The 23,704-nt window shown below is 44.0% G+C and overlaps 1 protein-coding gene and 1 long non-coding RNA gene across 2 annotated transcripts; both read left to right on the plus strand.

Annotated features, from left to right (window-relative positions):
• Nucleotides 1–1,528: 1,528 nt before the first annotated feature.
• LOC130683291 (uncharacterized) lies at nucleotides 1,529–2,591 on the plus strand. The gene is made up of 2 exons (XR_008996866.1): nucleotides 1,529–1,728; nucleotides 2,471–2,591. It is a non-coding gene; the product is annotated as an uncharacterized LOC130683291 (long non-coding RNA).
• A 3,044-nt stretch (nucleotides 2,592–5,635) lies between these two features.
• On the plus strand, nucleotides 5,636–23,704 carry PARK7 (Parkinsonism associated deglycase). Its single transcript, XM_036925312.2, has 7 exons — nucleotides 5,636–5,760; nucleotides 6,596–6,709; nucleotides 8,029–8,130; nucleotides 13,160–13,219; nucleotides 14,095–14,164; nucleotides 17,559–17,645; nucleotides 23,339–23,704. Exons 2-7 carry the CDS (start codon nucleotides 6,620–6,622, stop codon nucleotides 23,497–23,499), a joined length of 570 nt encoding a protein of 189 aa, XP_036781207.1. The 5' UTR covers nucleotides 5,636–5,760; nucleotides 6,596–6,619; the 3' UTR covers nucleotides 23,500–23,704.

Consider the following 23,704-nt stretch of genomic DNA (forward strand, 5'->3'; position numbering starts at 1 on the left):
TGAGTTTTGCTATCTTGGGAGGCACATACAGATAAGACACCATCCTCACAGCCTAGAGAGGAAGTTTACATGAACAACTAAGATAAGGTCACACAGCCTTATAGCTTCTGGAATAGGAGGACAAAGTGCAACAGGAATATGAAGTGTCCTGGAGGGATCGGCACGGTAACTGGGATTTGCAAAAAGGGTAATACCTTGAAAGGCTGGTATGGGAGCAGTAGGCATTTCAGTTAGAGGGAACTGCTTATGTCAAAGCATGGCAGAGGCAAAGCACACGGTACGCTCAAGGATCCGAGAAAATGAGTGAGGGAGAATAAGAGCTAAGAACGTGGAAGACAGGATGTTTGAACCAGAGTCGGGGGATCTGAATGTCCTGAGAGTACCTACTATTGATTTTAATGCACTACATAGGAATGCACTGACTGCCAAGTCAGCAAATCCACAGAATTATTCAGGCATGCGAAAGGCTGCCAAAATATTTTGTTCTCACTGTGTGTGCAGCCACAGCCTAATACCAGGTGGAGTAAATGGGCTTAAGAAAAGGATGGGATAGAGGATAAAGGGCAGTGCAGGAGGTCAGGAAAGTCTAACTAGATTCATATATGTACCGATGGGTGGAATACTGATTACTTTGCCCATTGAGAGAAATGTTGGCGTGGCTCCTGGATCACTGTGTTTCCAAGATTATTGGTCTCTGAAAACGTCATTGAAACAGAATTCGAATAAAGAACCACAATAGGAAATTGCAACAAAGGACTCAACATTTCAATTCCTTTGAGTTTGGTGTTTTACGAAGGGTATCACTAGGTCTCCATCAACCTATGAGAAGCCATTACTATTCACATTTCACAAATTAAAGCTGTTTTTAAAGCTTTTAATAACCTTAACTAGATCTTGCTTTCACTTCCAGAACTAAAATGCCAGTAATAGCAGAGCAGGGGAGCGATCCCCGCAAACAACCCGAAAGAAAAGAGGGACAAAAAACGGTGCTCAGGGCCTATCCCCGTTTCCACGCAGGTTTCCCAAAAAGCCATCAGTGATTAACACGGAATGTAGCTGGGCCTGGACTTAAAGTTCAAACACCCAGGGCTCCCGGGCCCGGGGACAAGTGCCCCTTCGCCGTTCCCGCGCACATCCCTTGGCTTTGGCCGCCAGGACCAATCAGGGACGAAAGGCGGAGGGTCGATTTCCTTCCTCGCGCTCGCAGGCTGCACCCTTCCCCGGAAGTCCTCCGGGCAACTGAGGGGCGGCGGCCACCCGAACCTGACTGGCTCTGCCGCTTGCTACTTCTCGCCGCCCACAAAGGAGGAAAACTGGGAGCGCTCCGAGCACGAGCCCCGACGGAGAACGCGGACCCAGCCAACCGCCGCAGGTTGGGGCGAGGCGCGGCTCGGCCGGTTCTGAGCGCCGGAAGTGGGCCTGACGTCACTGCGGGTGGCCGGCCCACTTCCGGCGCCCGGTTGGCCGGCCGTGGGAGTTGTAACGGGTGGCCTACGCCCGGGGGGGGGGCTTTTCACACGAGGTAGGAGCAGAGGCGAAGCCAACCCCAGGGCCCCTCACAGACCTCGGTGTCAGAATTTCCCCCCTTGCACCAGCGCTGCCTTAAATGTCAGGGCTCGCCCACTCTTCTCGTCTCGCCGACCTAACCTTTCGGGGGGCTCGGAGGGGAAATTTGACGTTAATGCCGGACTTCTTCAGGACGTGCCCTAAACCCAGTCTTCAGTGGAGGTTGAAAACGTATTTATTGAATGCCCCAATGGCTTCCTTGTGCCCATTAACTGCAATTTAACACTCCCCCCGCCCCCCCGCCTTTGTGAAATAGAAAACTTGAAAATGATGTTAACTTACCTGCTGCTCATAAAATTTCCCATTCACCATCTGGTGAAATGAATTTGACTTGGAAAATAAGGTTAAAATAGGAGTAAGAAATAGGTTGAAGTCACGTAAGCTAGTATTCTAAAGTGCAAAATACTAATCTGTAGCAATAGTCAAAGGCAGGAACAGAGGGTGAAGGATTTATTGAGCATCTGCTGTGTGTCAGACTGTAAGAGATGGCTAGGGATTCAGAAGTGAGCAAGCCGAGAAGATCCTATCGGACTCACAGGTTTAGAGAGAGACAGATAATAGGTAAAAAAGCAATAAAATGCTATAATAAATACTATCAATGAGATAAAAGGATACATTCAGAGAAAAGGAGTGTGTGTTTAGTAAGATGTGATGCAAGATGTGAAAAAAACAAGCCAGCAGCGGTTTCTTTGCTCTTTTTTGTGACCAGGGCTAATTCTAGGGAGAGTTGCTTTTTGGGACCAGGATGGGAGTGGCCACTGGTAGCTGTTGCTAATATAGAGGAGGAAAAAATTTACCTCTGCTTTCTTAGGGTCTCGGGCTGGGCCTGACAATTAACACTGATAAAAAGGTTAACAAGAGAAAAGCATATATATTCACTTAATATAAGTTTCACATGATTCAGGATCCCTCATAAGGAAATGAAGACCCAGAGAAGAGGCAAAACCTAAGTGCTTATATAATGGGTTGAAGAGAGCAGCAATTGTGGGAAAGTAATTAAGTAAAATGCAGAGACTAAAGGAAGGTAAGAGTTACTCTGAAAGTTCTCTTTGTCAAAGTCTCCCAAACTCAACCGCCTCGCTGTTTCTTTACTCCAGGCATTGGAACAGTGGTTCTCACATGAAGTTTTATCTTCTGCTCTCAGGAAGAAAAACGGAATCAGGGTGTCTTTTTTGCACCTGTTGTTTTCCAAATGCCTTTAACTCGATCAGGATGCTATAGTGGATATTTGGAAGCGGCATGCCCTGAACTCCTTCACCAACATCAGCGCTATTTCTCCATTGTTGGATTGTGAGCTCCAAAAGGCAGAATAGTATTTCTTAATTCAATGTTTCAACTGCTTCAAGAAACTGACGATTTTAAGCTTTTTGGAAACAGAGAGAGTCTTTTATGTTGTACTTCCTAAAGTGCAAAAAGACCTGTCAAATGTTGACTAAAAAAAGTAGTGGATAGGATGGGGTTTTTCTGCCTGGAAATAAAGGACTGAACTAGGAGGTGTCTTCAATGCTAGTACTAGACTAGCAACTTTTGGTAAATGGTTTACGCTTTTGGCTTTGTTCTATGAATGTGTGATGAGAAATAAGTGTGAATTATAAAATTAAGAGTATCATGAGTGTCGTCATCTTAAGTAATACTGGTAGAGTCTATGGTGGGTAGGGTGTGAAATTTGGCATCAGGATATCTGAATTTGACCAAGACTCTGAGGGATCTTATATAGTCATTTCACCTGTCTGGACCTCAACCTGTGCATCTGTGAAATGAAAATTATGTTAATACCTACCAAGAAGTAAATACATAATATCTAAAACCAGTAACTGAGAAATAACAGGATTAGCAGAGATAATTACCAGAATAAATACTCGCAAGTGTTGAAAATACTTGCATCTTGAGAGCAAGGCTGAGGGATAAGAAGGACTGAATCAGAAGACTGCTATTTTTCATTCTAAACCTTTTAGTGCTGTATCAGTGAGCTATTGCTGTGTAACAAAACCTGAGTACTACAATCTTCCATTTGACTGTAGTGACTGCTTCTGATATAGGTACAGGTTGGCTAAGGCAGTTTTTTCCACATGTGTTATTCTGAAATCTAGGTTGAAGGAGCAGGAGCAACTTGCCTGGGGGAGAGCTCTTCCCATTGAAATGCAAACTTACAAGAGAGCAAGCCTAATCAAGTCAGTGCTTTTCAGGGCTTTGATCAGTCTTTGTTAATATTCCATTAACCATATAACAAGGCCAAACCCAAGTCAAGGGGTAGGAGGACTGGGCACTCATGCAGGTGGAAGAGGAAAGAGTGAACAATTCTAAAAAACAACCCAATCTACCTTAAGTAATATTTGAGCTTTTAAAACTGTGAGCAGTGTATTAATTTGATAAAAATTAATGCTGACCCAGGTCTATTTCAGACCTTCATGGTGGTGCAGGCATCTCAGGAGGGTTAACTCAGAATGGTGTTCTCTCTCCGTTACTGCTTAACCATCTTTCCTGTCATTGTTATTGTGTGGCTGTCTCATGCTACAGCAGGCCACCAACATGGTTGTCTCCTCATAAGAGTTTACTAAGAGGATGAGAGCAAAACAGCCTGTCATCTCATGTTTTTTCTTTCCATCTACCTAAATCCCTCCTTGGTTCTTAAAGAACAGTCTAACCACTTCCTCTCCCTCTCTTTCTATTCCCACAATCTTTCAAAGCTGAAAGGGGGTGGTTTTGCTTGCTTACTTTGCAAGTAGCCAAAGGTTAAGTCTTCCCAGAACTCCCAAAATGTTTTCTTAAAATGCCAAGTAATTATTTAAAGACACTTAAAACATTTTGCACAAGTGCAGTGTTGCAGGATTTAAATTATAATTTTAAAATAAAATCCACTCTCACCACCATTGTAAGGATCACATGAAATATATTGAAGCACTTTATAAATTAACAAAAATAGCGTTATTTCTTGAAAATATGCCTGCTTTTAATATTTGATATTTAAAATACTGTTTGTCATATATTACTGGTGAGAGTGCTAAGTGATTCAATTTGTATAGAGTTGCTCAAATGTATTTATTACTTCTGGGAATTACCCTCCATTTATAACTTGCACAAGTAGCACATATGAATAAGGTTATTCAATACAGTGCTGTCCATACAGAAAACGACTGAAAAGAAATCGTTATCAGAAGGGGACCAGTAAATAAACTATGGAACATGCCCACAATGTTGGGGGCGGCAGGGGCAGGAGAAGGGCATTCTTTCTGATATGGAATGATCTCTTAAGTATTCATTTAATAAGGAAAATAGCAGTATTTTGCTTGTGCTTGCATACTGGAAAGATACCCAGGAAACCGATATAACGTTATCTGTAGGAGTGGAGATGAAACTGGATGGGAACAGGAATAGGAGCCAATCTGTCCAATGTAATCCTTATCACTTCGGTTTTTGAAACTGGTAAAGGCATCGATATTAAAATACTCTTAAAATGAAACTCGCTTTCTAGATTTATGTGCTTAATTCTGCGCTAATCCTGTGGATGCAAAAGCTTTGAGATCCCTAGAAAAATAAACTGAGAAATTAATACACGTGAAGTTACTGCGGGCAAATAAACGCTAACAGGGTCGCCAGGGATCCAGTGACTGAGGTGGGGAAATGAGGTGGGGAGGGCTCGAAGCAAGAGCCTAATACATCGGGAGAAAGGGGGACAATGCAACAGGCACCCGAGGTGCACAGAAGCGTGAAGGAACAAGCTCACTTTATGGAAGTGCAAGTTTAACGTAGGTGATCGCTACTCCCACAGGCACCACGCCTCCGGGTTGTGGCTAAGAAAGGTTAAACGCAGAGCGCATCGGGGACGAACAGGACCGTGCCCCAAGGGGTAGTTGCTGAGCATGCGCGAGTCCACGGGATTCTCGTGGCGCCGGCTGTTCGGCCTGGACACAGCGTTGGGCGCACAAACGCGAAGGGTCAGGGAAAACCACTACCCGCCATTCTCCGAGGTGGGCTCAACCAGATGTGACGTAATGGGACGCAAGCGGCCTGCGTCTGCGCAATGCAGGGGAATGGGAGGCGAGGCGGCGCGCGCCTGCGCAGTGCGGAGTCGAAGGCTCGGTGCGGAGGTGCGTTCCGGCGTGCGTCAGTCCCTGTGTGGTCCGGGTCCGTTCCTGTGGTCCCTGGCGCAGGAGTGCCACCGGCACAGGCCGCGTCTGTGGGAAGAGAGGCGAGGTGCGGGTCGGGGCCCGGGGAGCGCACTTAGGCCTGGCGCTGCGGGCGGCGAGGGGGCTCCGGGCGCACCCTCGGACAGGGGCCCGGAGCGCGCGGCGTGCCGGCGCTGGAGCTTCGGGAACGCGTACCGAGCGGCCTACCAGCCTGGAACTATTAATTGTTGAAGTGGTTTTATTAAAACCTATTTTGCATGGACAACAAGCTCTCCAGAAAAAGAACAGGCTGGAAGCTGTTCAGACCCTGGTAGAGCAGCTGTCGTTTGCGAGAGAACCAAGTGCAGAGAAGGTCTAATTGACTTGAGTTTAGCGAGGGGATTCCCGTCCTCCGTAATTACAAAAAAAGTGTTAAAATATTTAGCACAGTTAACCGCTCTCCCCCCAAAATTTTTAGTAGTTATTGGGAAAAAAAAAGTCCCCTCCAAAAATCTTAGACTGCTGAAGACTATTTTTTTTGCCCATAAAGTTGACTCGTTTTCTATGAAGTATTGCTTTAAAAAACTTACTCTCCCGCCCATTGTGTGAAATGCAAAACCCGTAGACTTTGTGTTTTAGACACTTCGTATGCAATGTATTATTTGAAATCGGACTTTTTAAATGGCAAAAGCAAAATTCTAAGTAACCAGCACGTGTTAGCAACTTTGCTGCATTTTTCATCTCAAAAGCACAGCAATTTAAATTCTATGTAAACCAATATTAACCTAACATGCTTTTTTCATACTCCAGTTGTGTTTGTATATCAGACTCTTAGTTAATTCTGCTTAAAAATATTTCTAAATGTAAAATGTTGGCTGTTCCAGAGTTGCAATGAAAGTTTCTGAAAGAAAATTTTTTTTTAGGTCTTTAAAAAATACAACATAAAAATGGCTTCAAAAAGAGCTCTGGTCATCCTGGCTAAAGGAGCAGAGGAGATGGAGACAGTCATCCCTGTAGATGTCATGAGGAGAGCTGGAGTAAGTTCCCCAAGGCTTTTTAGCCCTCCCCCCTTGTAAAACATTAGGATTTTTAAGAGCCGTTTTGAGTAAAATGATAAGTGTATTTTGTGAAATGTCAAACATACACAATAGTACAGACCCTTTAATATACTTCCTCTGTTTATCTGCTGTCCACATTAATATATGATAACATCTTGCCATATTTCTTTCAGACTCATTTCTTGAAGAACAAATGCTTTTAAAACTAAACCATTGCAAAGCCCTCTGAAAACTTCCTCAATACTATTTCCTTTCTGGCCATAGCGATCACTGCTATCCTTACCTTGATGTGTATCCATCCCATGCATGTCTTGAAAGTATCTTTGAACTGTAGTTCTCATTCTGCATGTCTATTACATGTCTGTAACTGTAGTGAACACTTAAATAGCAGTTACTGAGAGCTGGGATTTATAGGCATCTATAGAAATTTATTCAGATCTTACAACCACCCTATGGTTACTGCCATCCTCATTTTACAGTCGAAGAAACTGAGGCACAGAGACACCAAGTATAGTGCCCACATTGTAGAGTTAGTAAGTGGAAGAGCCAGTACTCAGACTCTGGCAGTTTGGCCCCAGAGTCTGTTAACTTCTGTTAAGCTCTGGTTCCGTAAGTGAAGATACATATAGATCCAGTTTGTTGATTTAAAATTGGCTGTTAGTATTGCATGGTATGAATATGCTGCAGTCTTCATTTTTCTAGTACATTGTCTCATGGCATTACAGTACTGTAATATTCTTATACAGGCTTCCTTCTGCAAATGTGGAAGATTTTTCAGGCTCTGAGCCTAAAAATGAAATTGCTAGGCCAAAGGACAGCCTATAGTTGGTGTTACTGGATTTTGTCAAATAACTCCAAAGTGCCACTATGTGGACCCCCCAGAAGTACAGGGAAATACCAGTTTTCCAGTACCAGCTCTTGGTATTGCCAACTTTGTAAAGTTTTGCAAGATAAGAGTAGTATTTTGGTGTTTTAACTTGCATTTCTATCTTAAGAAAATACTGCAAGGTTTAAATGGCAACAGTAGCTTTGCAAGATGAATTATTAATAGGATGATCATATGATTTATGACCCAAACCAGAACACTTGTGGAGAGAAAGGACCAGGGTGTAAAATCACGACTGCCCCACGTAAGCCAGGACAGACCTAGTTATTAGATCTGTTTAACTAGCTTAAAGACAGCATGGTTTTGTTGCAGTATTTCCTGCCAGGTTATTTTAAAACACGAGGAAGCTGTGAAAATATTACTCTGGATTTATGTTTCAGTGTTAAATATCATGATGATGTCTTTCTCTTAGATTAAAGTCACCATTGCAGGTCTGGCGGGGAAAGATCCAGTGCAGTGTAGCCGTGATGTTGTCATCTGTCCTGATGCCAGTTTGGAAGATGCTAAAAAAGAGGTTTGTTCTCCATACCTGGAATTACTACTTCCTATGGCTTCTTTATCAGTTTCTTGAAATGTCTTTTGACTGCATCTAAGGCTTTGTTAGCGTAGACGTACTTTAAGAAAGTTACTTCGCTTGGAAGTCCAGGGCTTTGTCTTTTTCTACTCTCTATCCATGGGGCCTAGCAGTGCACTGATACTGCATGTGCTCAGTGGGGTTGGGTAGGGTGAGGGGTAGAGGGATGGACAGGGCCCTTTCTCAGTGCTCTTCTGCTAACACAGGCAGCCTTGCCCCCTGTCATGACTTTGTTGTTTGATACAAGAGCATCAGCTAGCCACGTTTCCAATTAATTTCGTATTCGTTATTTGAAAGCTACTTTTTACTTTTCCACTTTCATTGTGTGTGATTCATCTTACAGGGAACAACTCATACTTGAGCAGTGGTTGAATTGAGGAGTAAGAGTTCTACATAAATTGTTACCAGCTTTTCATTATTTTCAGAATTATTTTTGAGGGTAACCGCACTTTTGGGAAGTGTCAAGAGCTGAGGTCCCTGTCCTCAGAAGCATGCCTTCCGTGTGTGCACAGACACTGATGCACGGCCTGTCATGGGGTTCAGTGCTGTGCAGGCCAGCGTGCCAGGAGTGTGGGCTTGGAGCAGGGATGTGGCACGAGGAGCAGAGCCAGCTCACGGACAACCCTTTGTGCCCTGCTGGAGAACCTGGGAGCGTGATTCCCATGCACAGCTGTCCTCAAGTGCATGGAAAAAGGTTTATTCCTTTCTAATAAATTCAGATCTTTCAGTGCTAGATTGTGGAGTATTCGAGTATTGGTGTTTACATATAAATTGTTGAAATTTTGTAAGTAGCATTTTAAAAGTGAGTGTAGGGCGGAGCCAACATGGCGGCGTGAGTAGGACAGTGAGAATCTCCTCCCAAAAACATATATACTTTTGAAAATACAACAAACACAACTAGCCCTAAAAGAGAGACCAGAAGACGCAGGACAGTGGCCAGACTGCAGCTACACCAGCGAGAACCCAGCGACTGGTGAAAGGGGTAAGATACAAGCCCCGGCCCTGCGGGACCCGAGCGCCCCTCCCCCCAGCTCCCGGCGGGAGAAGAATAGGCAGAGCGGGAGGGAGACGGAGCCTAGGACTGCCGAACACCCAGCCCCAGCCATCCGGGCCAGAGCGCAGACACAGTACGTGCCCAGGGGGCCCTGGATACTGGGGAAACAGGGAGTAAGACCTCTGAGCGGGTGCCGAAGCTGATGCCCCTGTGACAAAGAGGGACTTAACAGCTTGACGGAAACAACCCAGGTCACAGTACAGCAGCTGGAAATTACAGGGAAAACCGGGTGCACTAACCCCCTGGGCAACAGCTCTGAGACCCCTCACGGAGGCAAACAGTCAAGCAGCCCCCCCATCCATTACCCCACTGGGCGCTGCGAAAGCAGAGAAGCAGCCTGAGACAAATTCCGCCCACAGAAAGGGAAATTTCTCCCTGCCAGGCAAGACACAAAGACCCAGTCTACACGCAATTACCCAACAAAAGCCACTAGGGGTCGCAGTTGTCCCAGTAAAGAAAGGCCAGTAGCAAGTGAAAATTTTGGCCCTCCCAGCTGACAGTCAATAGCACCTGTCAACATGAAAAGGCAAAAAAATATGATCCAGACAAGACTAACCCAGACAGCTTCGGCATCTGCTACATCTTCCCCTGAGAAGGAATCTGGGGAGATAGATTTAGCCAGTCTACCTGAAAAAGAATTCAAAACAAAAGTCATAACCATGCTGATGGACTTGCAGAGAAATATGCAAGAACTAAGGAAGGAGAATTCAGAAATAAAACAAGCTCTGGAAGGACTTCAAAACAGAATGGACGAGATGCAAGAGACCATTAATGGACTAGAAAACAGAGAACAGGAACGCAGAGAAGCTGATGCAGAGAGAGATAAAAGGATCTCCAGGAATGAAAGAATTTTAAGAGAGCTGAGTGATCAAACGAAAAGGAACAATATAAGAATCATAGGTATTCCAGAAGAAGTAGAGAGAGAAGAGGGGATAGAAAATGTCTTTGAAGAAATAATTGCTGAAAATTTCCCCAAACTAGGGGAAGAAATGGCCTCTCAGACCACAGAGGTACACAGAACTCCCATGACAAGGGATCCAAGGAGGGCAACACCAAGACACATAATAATTAAAATGGCAAAGATCAAAGACAAGGACAAAGTATTACAGGCAGCCAGAGAGAAAAAAAAGGTTACCTACAAAGGAAAACCCATCAGGCTATCATCAGACTTCTCAGCAGAAACCCTACAGGCCAGAAGAGAATGGCATGATATACTTAATGCAATGAAACAGAAGGGCCTCGAACCAAGACTACTGTATCCAGCACGAATATCATTTAAATATGAAGGAGGGATTAAACAATTCCCAGACAAGCAAAAGTTGAGGGAATTTGCCTCCCACAAACCACCTCTACAGGGCATCCTACAGGGACTGCTCTAGATGGGAGCACTCCTAAAAAGAGCACACAACAAAACACCCAACATATGAAGAAGGGAGGAGGAGGAATAAGAAGGGAGAGAAATAAAGAATCATCAGACTGTGTTTATAATAGCTCAACAAGCGAGTTAAGTTAGACAGTAAGATAGTAAAGAAGCTAACCCTAAACCTTTGGTAACCACAAACTTAAAGCCTGCAATGGCAATAAATTCATACCTTTCAATAATCACCCTAAATGTAAATGGACTGAATGCACCAATCAAAAGACACAGAGTAATAGAATGGATAAAAAAGCAAGATCCATCCATATGCTGCTTACAAGAGACTCACCTCAAACCCAAAGACGCGCACAGACTTAAAGTCAAGGGATGGAAAAAGATATTTCAAGCAAACAACAGAGAGAAGAAAGCAGGTGTTGCAATTCTGGTATCAGACAAAACAGACTTCAAAATAAAGAAAGTAACAAAAGACAAAGAAGGACATTACATAATGATAAAGGGCTCAGTCCATCAAGAGGATATAACCATTATAAATATATATGCACCCAATACAGGAGCACCAACATACCTGAAACAAATATTAATAGAACTAAAGGAGGAAATAGAATGCAATGCATTCATTCTAGGAGACTTCAACACACCACTCACTCCAAAGGACAGATCCATCAGACAGAAAATAAGTAAGGACACAGAGGCACTGAACAACACATTAGAACAGATGGACCTAATAGACATCTACAGAACTCTACATCCAAAAGCAACAGGATACACATTCTTCTCAAGTGCACATGGAACATTCTCCAGAATAGACCACATACTAGGACACAAAAAGAGCCTCAGTAAATTCCAAAAGATTGAAACCCTACCAACCAACTTTTCAGACCACAAAGGCATTAAACTAGAAATAAACTGTTCAAAGAAAGCAAAAAGGCTCACAAACACATGGAGGCTAAACAACACGCTCCTAAATAATCAATGGATCAATGACCAAATCAAAATGGAGATCCAGCAATATATGGAAACAAATGACAACAACAACACTAAGCCCCAACTTCTGTGGGACACAGCAAAAGCAGTCTTAAGAGGAAAGTATATAGCACTCCAAGCATATTTAAAAAAGGAAGAGCAATCCCAAATGAACGGTCTAATGTCACAACTATCGAAATTGGAAAAAGAAGAACAAATGAGGCCTAAGGTCAGCAGAAGGAGGGACATAATAAAGATCAGAGAAGAAATAAATAAAATTGAGAAGAATAAAACAATAGCAAAAATCAATGAAACCAAGAGCTGGTTCTTCGAGAAAATAAACAAAATAGATAAGCCTCTAGCCAGACTTATTAAGAGGAAAAGAGAGTCAACACAAATCAACAGTATCAGAAACGATAAAGGAAAAATCACGACGGACCCCGCAGAAATACAAAGAATTATTAGAGACTACTATGAAAACCTATATGCTAACAAGCTGGGAAACCTAGGAGAAATGGACAACTTCCTAGAAAAATACAACCTTCCAAGACTGACCCAAAAAGAAACAGAAAATCTAAACAGACCAATTAACCAGCAACGAAATTGAAGCGGTAATCAAAAAACTACCAAAGAATAAAAGTGAGTGTAGAAGTAAATATTCCTCTGTTCTTTTACATACTGTGGTGTCTAGGTATTTTAGAGCAGTGGTACCTTTGTGTCTATTCACATTCTAAAAGGAGTGAAAGAAATTCTATCTTTACATATTTTTGTTTTACTATTGCTTGGTATTAAAAGTACAGTATGGTTAGTCTTTAAAAGTAATTTTAAGTAGTGTATGTTGCACTACACATGTACTAAATTTTCATATAATTTGCTTAATGACTAAATTTTAAAAAGTTTTTTTGACATATTAAAGTATGTTAAACCGATTCCATTTTTGGAGTTTCAACACATTTGAAATCATTAGATTTCTTAAGATGTTTTGGTGTTCAGGATACAAAATTACTGCATCATTTTTCCTCCCCCAAATTCATTTTTCATAAAGTTAAAAAAAAAAATTTCTTTACCTTTTACTTAAAATTTATTTCTCTTTTAATTATTTTTATTACTGTGTACATTCTCATTGAAAAAGTAATTCGTTCAGTATGGATATACCTAAAGTCAAAATGTTAAGTGTCCCTTTCCCTGTGTCCTCTCCTCTCCAGCCCACAGCGCCCCTGGTTAGCAGTTGGGGAAGCACCTTTGCCTGTAATTATCTGTACACTGTAGACACATATGTGGGGGATGTATGTATGGAATGTACACATACATCTATATACGCATACTTTTTGTAAGAATGAGATCATGCTACAACTGTAATTCTGCAACCTGGTCATCCTTTTATGTTAGTATATACAGATTTTTTTGCTAATTACAACATTCCATCATAGACATACATCTTTATTTAACTCTTCTTTTGTGAACAATTTTTTGCTTTGACCCACATTTAAAATATGAAAGTGTTATTGCACTATTTAATGCACATTCAAATTCAATGTTTTTACTTTTTTTTTTTTTTTTTTTAATTGTTACAGGGACCTTATGATGTAGTGGTTCTGCCAGGAGGCAATCTGGGTGCACAGAATTTATCTGAGGTAAAAACTGTGAAGAAAGTATTTCAGCATCTGCTTTGTGTTCTGTAATTCTGTTACTATTAAAATATTTCAGGAAGAAGTCTGTGAATAAAATAGGAATGGGAAATTTTAAAAATGGTGCTGTAGCTTAATTTGGAAAATATTTCTAGTAACATTTGCTATAGAAGTAAGCTGAATTCGTGGAGCAATGATTTATGAACACTGAACAAATTCAGTGAATATAGTCCAAATATAAGACCGCTCATTTTTTCCCCCTTAGTATCAGGAGAATGATCTAATGCTGTGTGAATAGTTAAGCCCAGAAAAGTAAAAGATTGACTGTCTCTTCAGTAGTTGGGGTTGGGACGGTTGCAGGGAGCGACCAGGGGCCTGCCAGAATGAAAAATGGCCTGCAAAGAGGCGACTGCATCTTCGTTAAGTAGCACAGGAGGAGTCAGCTGCAGGAGGGAGGGCAGGGCAGAGGGGAGCTCATGATGCAGGTCAGAGCAGGCGTTTGGGACTGCGGGACGCTATTCCTGACTCTGCAATCCGGAAATAGAAAAACCCCACGGCCTCTGCCTCTGCCTGCTTCTCCCTGGAGTACAGAATGGCAGGGGTCATTGAGGGCAAGGGAAATTGTGTTTCTCATCTCATCTTCAAACATCTTTAAGAAAGGGATGCCTTTCTCTCACAGTAAAAGCCTCAGTTGGGCTTAAGAATATAGAAACATATTATGTATTTGATAACTTTTATATTAATGATATAGAAATATTTAAAATATTCAGATTTGAAGATCTTGTGGTCTGAGCTAAAATCAGATTCTACCAAAGTTTCTAGCCAGAGATTGGCTTGTGGTTTCATAATAACTTGGTGTGTTTTTGGTTTTCTTTAAATAGTCTGCTGCTGTGAAAGAGATACTGAAGGAACAAGAAAACAGGAAGGGCCTCATAGCTGCTATCTGTGCAGGTAAAGTGTTAAAGTGTGTTGTTGGTTTTCTTCAAAAAGTATGTGATGAATAGTCTTTAACTATAAGTTTGTTTCAAATACTTCTTCCTCTTTATAAAGGGTGAAGGGCCTCTGTATCGGCCTGTATAGTTTGGGTGGCATGAAGTTGGTGTCATTTCAGAAATAAATAGACTTGTTCTCTTCTCAGCTATTCCGCGCCCTTAGTCTACAGTCTGTGAAACTTAAGTGTTTTCTGTGTTTGGTTGACCTTGGAGGAAAATAAGGCCCTCTGGAATTCAGTAAACAGCTTGTTACGGCAAATTGCTATGCCAGAGAGTATTTCTGCCAGCACACAGTCAGCAAGAATCAGCAGACATAAGCATAACAACTCTGCACTGTGCTTGCCCGTGGATTCAGAGGCCTCAGGCAGCCCAATCCTCAGGGCGGACTACGGCACCTTAGGCCCTTAATCTGCCACATAATTTAGAATCGATGTTCCCACCTCTTTGAAACTTGGTAATACTTTGTTTTCTGATACCATTTTAAAATTCATTCTCATTGCTCTAATTATCAGATGATATTCTGCCATCTTGCATTTTTTTCCATAGTGTAATTTTTGGCCAGTGCCTTCCTTGCTAATAAGTCTTTATTAAATGTTTGTCAAAAGAGCGAATAAATAAGTAAATGGATGGGTTTGATAAAACATTGATACTTTGTTCAGTACAATAGACTTTTTAAAAGAAGTTACAGGCCAAGGATCCTGGAGACTTTGCATTAGATCAGTGATTCTCAGAGTTGTTTCAGAGTTTGTAAGGTGAAAGCAGATACCAAGACATTAGTTCTCCTTCTCTCACAGGAGTGACATCAGAGTGTGACGATGCCATCATTTGGGCGTGAACACTCTTGTGCTGTAAAAGTTTCCCAGTTTTAATTTCTAACGTGGCATAACCACATAAAAGCTAAAGGGGTTCTCAGCCTGGGTGTTTAGGACCCACTGCAGTAGAGATGGGGAAGGACTGCAGGGCGTCCACCCTGGCAGCCCCATCCTTGGGTTCCAGTCAGCACTAGTCTCCTGACCTGCCCTTGGGCCACAGGGATTTATCTCCGCTGGAGGACACTGCAGCCCAACAGCTGCACCCCTCTTTGGGGAGGAGGTCATAGGTCCTATTAGTTGTCTAAAGACTTCATCCAGTTGCCCTCCACCCCCACCCCAGCCTCATTTTCAGGAGCTCTAATCAAAGGAAGAGTTTGGGCTTTGCTGAAAGTAAAACCACATGTCTCTCTGTCATTCTGTGTCACTGAGAAGTTAGCCGCCTTTGGTGCACTGTTTTGTGCTTAGGTAGTCTTGAATGCCATTCTAAGGAGCTTAGGCCTTAGAGTCATTTAAGTCAGCATTAAAAGATAAACAGCACTTTAACAGTGTGTTTCCATTGTTAAACTATCCTGCAGTGCTCTTCTGGTTACTGCAAAAAATGGGAAGTGTGATGAAAAATAAGATTCTTAGGTGTCGCAGTTAGGGGTTAGGAATTGTTTATTGAACCAAAAGATTATTAGTTTAGTGCCTGGTATTGAGTGAATGAGAGAGACAAATTGGAAGGGAGATTATCTTGAGAGGGAAAAAAAACAAGATTGACTCTGAGCAGAGGATGAGGAAGGAAGCCTGGAAGTGGAGGAGCCAGCAGCTGTCATGCCTGGGCCCTGCACCAGCTCCAGACACCTGCAGGAGCTGGGGTGCCGGCCTCGTGGTGTGCTCTCTGTAATTACCACACGGTGGCGCTGTTGCCTTTGCTCTCTTGGCTGCCCAAGGGGAGTCTGTATTGGACCCTCTGCCCCCTGATTTGAGCTGGGTCCCTGCTGCAGACTCAGCAGCATTTTCATGTATCAGAATTTCAAGTAATAAGAGTAGTTAAATATCTCCTCTAAATTTCCTAAGAGAATTCTTAAGCCCCAAAAAGCAATAATTACAAACTTACCATGATAAGTAAGACAGTGAATTCCTGTAACATAACAAGTATTAACATTTCTGTATTTAGCAGTGTCATCAGTTGAACGGAGTAGCCTAAAATTCCTAATTCACTGTACAGTCACTCTCCTTGCTGTACAATCATCTCTTGAGGTTCGCTTAAAATGCAAGATAATGTAGGTAATTATTTCTTAATTTCCTTAAGATCTTACAAAATAAGTAATTCATGAATCCGTTCAAATGAAAATTGAGTGATTATTATTCAGTCTCTACAGGCTTTTAAAATCTACTATACAAAGCAGTCTTGTATGTAGAATAAAAGTACGGTGGAGAGAGGCAGCAGATCTACTTGAGGCTTTTGATTTAAGATATAAATCAGGACTTGGTCTGCAACTAACACCCGGTGTTAGGCAGAAAGCCTGTGTAATTAAGTATTATTTGTTTGGTCTTCCTGTTGGTAGCAGCTGTGATCTGAGTAGCCTGTAGGTATATTATGTAACTACTTTCTCCTTGGATTTGTACTGGAAAAGAAAAGGTCAGTAAGAGCAAGTGCTCGGGTTTGTTGAAGTTAGAGAGTACGGAGATCAAGGTGCTGTTCTAAAGCATGTTTTTCTAGGCTTTTCATGAGACCTTAGAAAGTGTATAGTATCTTAGGGAAAAAAGAATATTGTTCTTTCAAGGTTTTAAAATTACATAACAGGTATAAAATTTTGCTTTTAGTTCTTATTTTAGGTCTGTTACATACAAAACATGCTTGTGATTAGAGTAAAGTTGACAGTTTTCAGTGAATACATTTGGATAAAAATCTCAAATTACAAACTACGTGTTTTTAAAAACTTGGAGAGAGAGAGGCACAGAGGATAATAAACTGCTGAGCATGGCTCTTCTCTTAGGTGGTTTTGATAAAGAAACACTACTGCCTTTATATCTGAGACTTGCAGGCATTTCACATCTATCTTCAGAGCTGGATAATGTCCTATTCATTTTAATAATCTTACCATCTGGTATAGACGGATGGATTAGTATGTAGAATAGCAACGAAGTCCAGAAGTTGGGAGAATACCAGTTGCCTGTAGTGTGTAACTAAATCTCCCATTTGCCATGAGCAAGGCAGGCCATGTAGCCCTCTGTGGTCCCCCCTGCTCTGTGCTCGCTGCCCATTTCTTGGGGGAGCTCAGTCTGCTGATCTGTATGCTCCTTGGATACCAAGGTAAATCTTTATGATTAAATGATTACTGACATACTTGAGTTTGTACACTTTTGCCAGATGTGCTCCACAGATGGCTTATTATAAATGTATTTTGTCTCTCATACTAAGTGTCTGATTTCGAATCATAAGGATATTTTAGATAAGAGCCTCCTGATTTTGAAGAATACTTTTGCTCTTATAATTTTTTAAACATGGTTTTTTTAATATCTACTCTTAAATCTTTTTATTAACCTTCTTTTAAGGTCCTACGGCTCTGTTGGCTCATGAAATAGGTTTTGGAAGCAAAGTTACAACACACCCACTTGCTAAGGACAAAATGATGAATGGAAGTAAGTATACATTCTATTTTAAAGTACACAAAAAACCTCAGAAAACTCTGATTTAGCATCATTTCCCTCCTGCCATAGTCTGACACACAGAGATTCTTGGTGGGTTGAGGTGTATACCTTGCTTTCTTTGCCAGCACTCTAACTGGCGAGGTGGAGCTCGCTGTGGGCAGAGTGGCTGTGCGTGTGGTCTCTGTGTTATGTCCTGATGGGCTGAGCCAGAGGCCAACTGGAGTCCTGGTTGTCACTGATTGAAGTGATTACGAAATGCCAGTTTAACTAGTATTTTTACTAAATACTTTGCCAGTGGCCAGAGGGTAAATTTTAAACCTTGACAGCAATTTCAGAAAGTGCCCTTTTGCCCACAGTCCAGAGTGAAATGAACCTTGCTCCCCTCCTTCAGAAAATGCCTGGTTGGCAGACTGTTTCTGTCAGTGACATGTAGACATTTGACTTTTAATTATTAATTTATTTTTAAAAGAAACCCATTTCTGTTCATGGTTTAAAAATGCAACCATTACAGAAAGTGAGTGAGGTAAAAAAAATTAATGTTCCTCCTCTAACTTCCCCACACCCTTTCTACTTTTCAGAGGTAACTTTTGTTAAAAGTTTCCTGTTTACCTCTAGAATTTTCTCTGCACATACTCATCCTTTGAAGTTTATTATTTTTACTCAGATGAACTCTGTTAAATGTGTTACTCTGCAGCTTGCTTTTTTAATCTAACACTGTATTTTTTTTTTGGTAATTTATCAAATTTTCTTTAATTCTTTTGTGCATCTACTTGGAAATATGCCACCATCTCTGTCCTCTAGAAGTTAACAGCTTGCAGAGACATATACATCAAATTTTAAAATAGAAGGCAGTGTGCAATTAACAGCAAAACAGTGTAGCCAAGCACCTGAATGTACAATTATATAATGATGGATGCTTCCTCAGTAACAGCTACTCAGCGTGACATTAAGCACCAACCAGGTAGTGTCTTTTGCCAGACAGGTGGTGTCTTCTGCCATCTGCCTCTGGAGCATAGCTAACCGAGAGGCAGAGACCCTGGCACTTGCCAAGAGAAAGGAAAAACACAGTAGTGTGGATGTTTGCAAGAGATTCAGAAATTTCTACTTAGAAACGAAAAATGTTTGGCGTTCAACCAGTGAGGAAACTGCGTGACTGGCTCTGTTGAAAACATCAGCCAACCAGCAGTCGGTGAATAAACAAAAAGAACAATAATAGCAAAACTGATGTGCAGACATCCGTGCAGCTGGTACATTTTCCCCATCTCAGCCCTGCTTGGAGCCAATTCTGAAATACAACGAATGGAGCAGTTGACAGGACGACTTACCATTTCACAGCAAAGTCAAGTGATACATTTTCACCATGTCGCTTTTTCTTTTAAATTAAGACCTTATTTTTTAAAGTAGTTGTATGTTCACAGCAAAATTAAGCAGAAATGGAGAGTTCCCATTTTCCCACCCCCATACACACACAGGCTCCCCTGCTGTCCCTTCCTGCACCAGTGGGCACCTTTGTTAGCATGATGATTCTGCAGGGACATGTCGCCACCCAAAGTCCAGTTTACATTAGGGTTCACTCTTTGTGGTGTACATGCTGCGTACTCTCAGATTTGATCCAAAGTTGTATCTTCTTGAAAATCTATAATATCTTTGCTACAAAGATACTAAGTTGCCAAATCATCTGTATGAAATTGATTTTTAAAAAGGCTCTGGTTTCCAGGCATTTTTTTAAATGTAGAATTTAATTTACTTTGACCTGTAGGCGGGTTTTGGAGGGTCAGAGATCTCCGTCAGTCAGGCAGCCTTGGCATGTAGTGACATAGGAGGAGAGTCGAGCAGAACACTTCGCTCCGCCGTCTCAAGATGTATGTTCCCTTGTAATGCCTCAAGAACATCCAGGCAGATCAGGAATAGGAAAGTGTCCATTGTTAACTCTTAGGCGTTCGCCGAGTACGCTCTCACATGCGTCACCACGCCGGAGCCCCGAGGCCTGGCTGCTGTTGGCTTCACAGATGAGGACACAGGTCTAGAGAGGTGAGGCCACCTGCCCCTAGTCAGGCCAGAACTCAGGCCCCGTCTGTGCTACTGAGGCTCCTACACACTTGTTGGTTCGGAGGCAGTGCTTTTAGTCGGTGAATCCTATTGTAAGAAAAAAATGTTTGAAATGTCTGCCCTTCAGAACATTCTGAGAAATGGAGGTGTGATCACTTCTGGGCTGTCTGTGGTGAGGCCCTTCTGCTTGTCCTCATCATGACCTTAATAGATCAGTGTGGAATTTTTTTACTCAGATAAGCCATCCAATCTGAAGGGACACAGTCTTTCCATCTCTCGGTTTTAAAAATAAGTAGGTTGTGACTTAAAACTTTTTTAGTTCTTGTCTGTCTCTTGTTCTAGTAAGCATCTGAATGCCAGTCACTTTGGTGAGCCGTGAAGAGCGAGGTCTCCAGAGCCAGGGCATGGCCATGGCTCCTGACTCCGCCACTGGGCAGGGCAGGGGCCTTAACTCTCTGAGCCTCAGTTTCCTCATCTGTCATCTAAGGTTAAGGGTAGCACCTGCCTCACAAGGTTGTTGACAGGCTCTGTGAGTCAGGATGTTAGTGTTGCCTGGCCCCTCGCCGTGCTGGAGGGCAAGCTGGTTGGTGCCCCACTCGGGGCTCAGTGCTATCCTAGCACCACCACCCTGCCTGCTGGTGTTTGGTGTGAGCAGATTCCTGCAGTAGTCTGGTGGCTGTCATCCCCGTCTCCCCAGAAAGAAGTGAGGCTTAGAGAGCTCAGACAGCTGCTGACCGGCAGGCCTGGTACTTGGACCCACAGCCGCTGCACTCAGGGGCTGGCTCCTTTTCCTCCAAGGGCCAGGCTCTAAGTATTTTGTGATTTCTGGGACTCAGGGTCTCTGTGACAGCCACTCAGCTGCAGTGGCTCAGGAGGAGGTGAAGCCCAGGTAGTGAGGTGTGCACCAGTGAAAGTGGCTGCTAGATGCTAGATGCTAGCCCTGCACCCAGTTTCTTTTTTTCTGCAGAGACTTCCCAGTTTTGGGGGTTGGTTTAAAGTTAAAAGAAATGAGTGCATTGTACTCTTTGAGTTTGGGGTGTGAACTTGCTGAGTGCCTTCTGGTTCCAGGGCCCTGCGCTCTGTCTCTGCCCCTGCTGCTAGGTGGAGGTCCTTGATGAGTGTAGACCTTTTCCTCTTCCTGGTGGAAAATTTGAAAAGAACTGTAGGACTTGAACATCTTTTCCAGTTCAAGCTGTGTTTGCAGTAAGTAGGCTGTTGGGAGTCGCGCCCATGTGCCCCTGCCCCACAGTCCGGCTCAGCTCTGGAAGAGCCAGCCCAGCTTGTTTTCCCGCTCAGCGTCAGAACGTACCTTGGCCTGCTTTACGTAAGCGAGGGTAGATTATGCAAACCTTTCCCTCTCAAGCCAGGGATCCTCCTTTCCTCCTCACTAGTGTAACTAGGAAATTTCCAATGTGCTGTGTTGAGTTCCTTCAGTGGGTCATTTGGTTTTAGTGAGGATAGTCGGGCATAAGTTACTTAGGTATTGCTGATCCACTCTGAAAGGATATGGACATCAGTATGTGGTTTTGCAAGCTCATTAATTTAGCAGAAGCACATTGTTTCTGCTTTAAGGGGGTCAATAAATAACTTGCTTCTGTATGTGTTCATTTACCAAACATTTCCTGAGGTTGTCCTCGGGCTCAGGAACAGAGAAAGGAACAAGATGAAGCCATACCACAGGCTGAGTGGGAGGCTGGTGGTGTGTGTGCTGAATGTGGGCAGGGGAAGAACGGTGGTTGGCTGTGGTGTGCGACCAGGGAGCCCTGTCAGCTCTCACTCCTCCCCTAAGTCTGTCCTTTGTGTCCCGTGTCAGGACATGGCATCACCACCCAGTGGCCCCGGACAGGCAGCTGGGAGTCATCCTGCTGTGTCCCCGTGTCCGACCTTCCTTCCTCCCCTGTCACCGCTGTCCCCAGCCAGGTCACTGTTAGCTCCCCCCTGGATGGCAAGTCCTTTTCCATCTTCCTGTCGTTCCTTCCAGCCGGTCTCTGTGCAGCCCAGACCCAGATGGCTCTCACCTTGACAGGGGGCTTGGTCGCCCCTGGGTGCTGGAGAAGTCGGCAGGTGGCTCCTGGGGGACAGCTGGCCGCTCTTTGTCAAGAGCTTCTGGTGGTGCTGAGCGCGGGGTGGCGGGAAGGGCTGTGAGGCCGGGATCCCGGGCGGAGGAGCACGGGGGGCGGTCACTTCTTCGTTCCTTCCCCTGATACCTGGGGACACCATGGTGCCACCGGTGTCCTGGGCCAGCCGGGCAGAGGAAGGCCGTGCCGCAGACAGTAGGCGGTAAACAAGGAGACGTCATTCACGGACAGTCAGGGCGCTGGTCGAGCTGTCCTAGCCGCCTGATGAGGAGTCACAGGTGCCTGAAGGAAAGCGTTTAGAGCTGGGCAGCAGCGAGGAGCGCACTTGGGATGCGGCCTGGTGGGGGGCGCTGAGGCCCCGGGGTTGCGGTCCTTGCACTGCTGGCTCACAGGAGCAGAGCCTGGGCCTGCGGAGGGCAGAGGGCCGGAGGTGGTGGCGATCACTGAGTTCCAGCATAGGAGATGCACACTTGTTACTGTGTTTGCAAAAGCACGGCCAACTGGGGGATGTGCGAAAGTAGTCCTGGAAGCGCGTGTGGCCTCTCCCTCCGCACGTGCCCCCCGCAGCGTGTCATGTGCGCTCTTCGCTGTGAGTCTCTGAGGTGGCGGAGTGTGGGCAGAGGCGATCTGTAGTCCAGGCAGTTCTGCCTGCAGCCTGTTTCTCCCCCAGCAGTTTGTAGGGAAGGAAAACAGTTTTCCTGGTACCCTTCTGAGCTGTTGGCTGAGACCCCTGTAATTAAAATCTTAATAAGAGAAAAATAAAGAGCAGTTGGTTAACATTCTACCTCATGTGCACGCGGAAGTAGCTCCCCGAGGTGGAATTCTGGCTTAAACGCCATCTTACTAGGGGAAGGGGAGCAGGGAGGTGGGTCTCAGAGGAGAGTCCGTGATTGAATAGACGGGAGGAATGATAGTTTGTGACAGTTTGTCTGAGTATGGTGTCCACTAGCTTCCTTGCCTGTGACAAGAGTCAGTCCTCCCTGGCTGTTGAAATGCCCAGGGGCGTACTGATGGCCACTGGGTTCCTTCTGGAGGCTCCATCTGCAGGCAGAGACGGGAGTCCAGAGAAGGCCCCTCGCTGCATGTGCTGTTTTTCAAGTGCCTGCAGCTCCAAGTCGTCAGTGTGTTAGAGTGGCATCTTTGGGGGTGGCACGTCCTCGACTCCCACAGTCACATTTGCGGTGGCATGTTCTGCTACCCTTCAGACTGCAGAATGGATGTGTGAGCTTTCACGGCATGACAGAGACAGTGAGCGACCAGCACTCAGCCCCCAGTCTCGGGCAACACTTGAAGGCATTATGGCCGCATTTAACTTCCTGCGTGTGGGTTTTGTTTCGGCAGCTGTCAGTTTCTCTAGCTGCTTGCTGGGCACAGCTTCTTTAAATCTTCATACTGTGCTTTGAGGAGCTTGGGGTGCCTGATACAAGTTTTTGAATGGCTGGCTACAGTGTTGTGGTGTTTTTTGTTTTTAATTTATGTGAGACCGATTGACTTTCTAAGTGACACTCGTCCAGCATAGCCCATTAGGATTAACCCGTTTTTGTTTTTACTTGGAAGGTCATTACAGCTACTCCGAGAACCGAGTGGAGAAGGACGGCCTGATCCTCACGAGCCGGGGGCCGGGCACCAGCTTTGAGTTTGCTCTTGCCATTGTGGAGGCGCTGAGCGGCCAGGCGGTGGCTGAGCAAGTGAGGGCCCCACTCGTCCTTCAGAATTAGAGCAGAAGCATGCGTCCTGGGCTAGAGAAATAGGCCGTTTGTGATGAGTTCTCGGTGCATTCGCTTTAAACCGAATAGCAGTTCTGTGCAGAGAACACGTGTGTGTGTGGTCGTGAAGTGATAGTGACACAGTGACTCCTCGACCTGCAGTTGTCCCCACATTTCTGAACCTCGAATGCAAAAATAAACAGCGCTTAGCAAACTA

The sequence above is a fragment of the Manis pentadactyla genome, chromosome 4 (genome assembly GCF_030020395.1).
Source record: "Manis pentadactyla isolate mManPen7 chromosome 4, mManPen7.hap1, whole genome shotgun sequence".
In the NCBI taxonomy this organism is placed as follows: Eukaryota; Metazoa; Chordata; class Mammalia; order Pholidota; family Manidae; genus Manis; species Manis pentadactyla.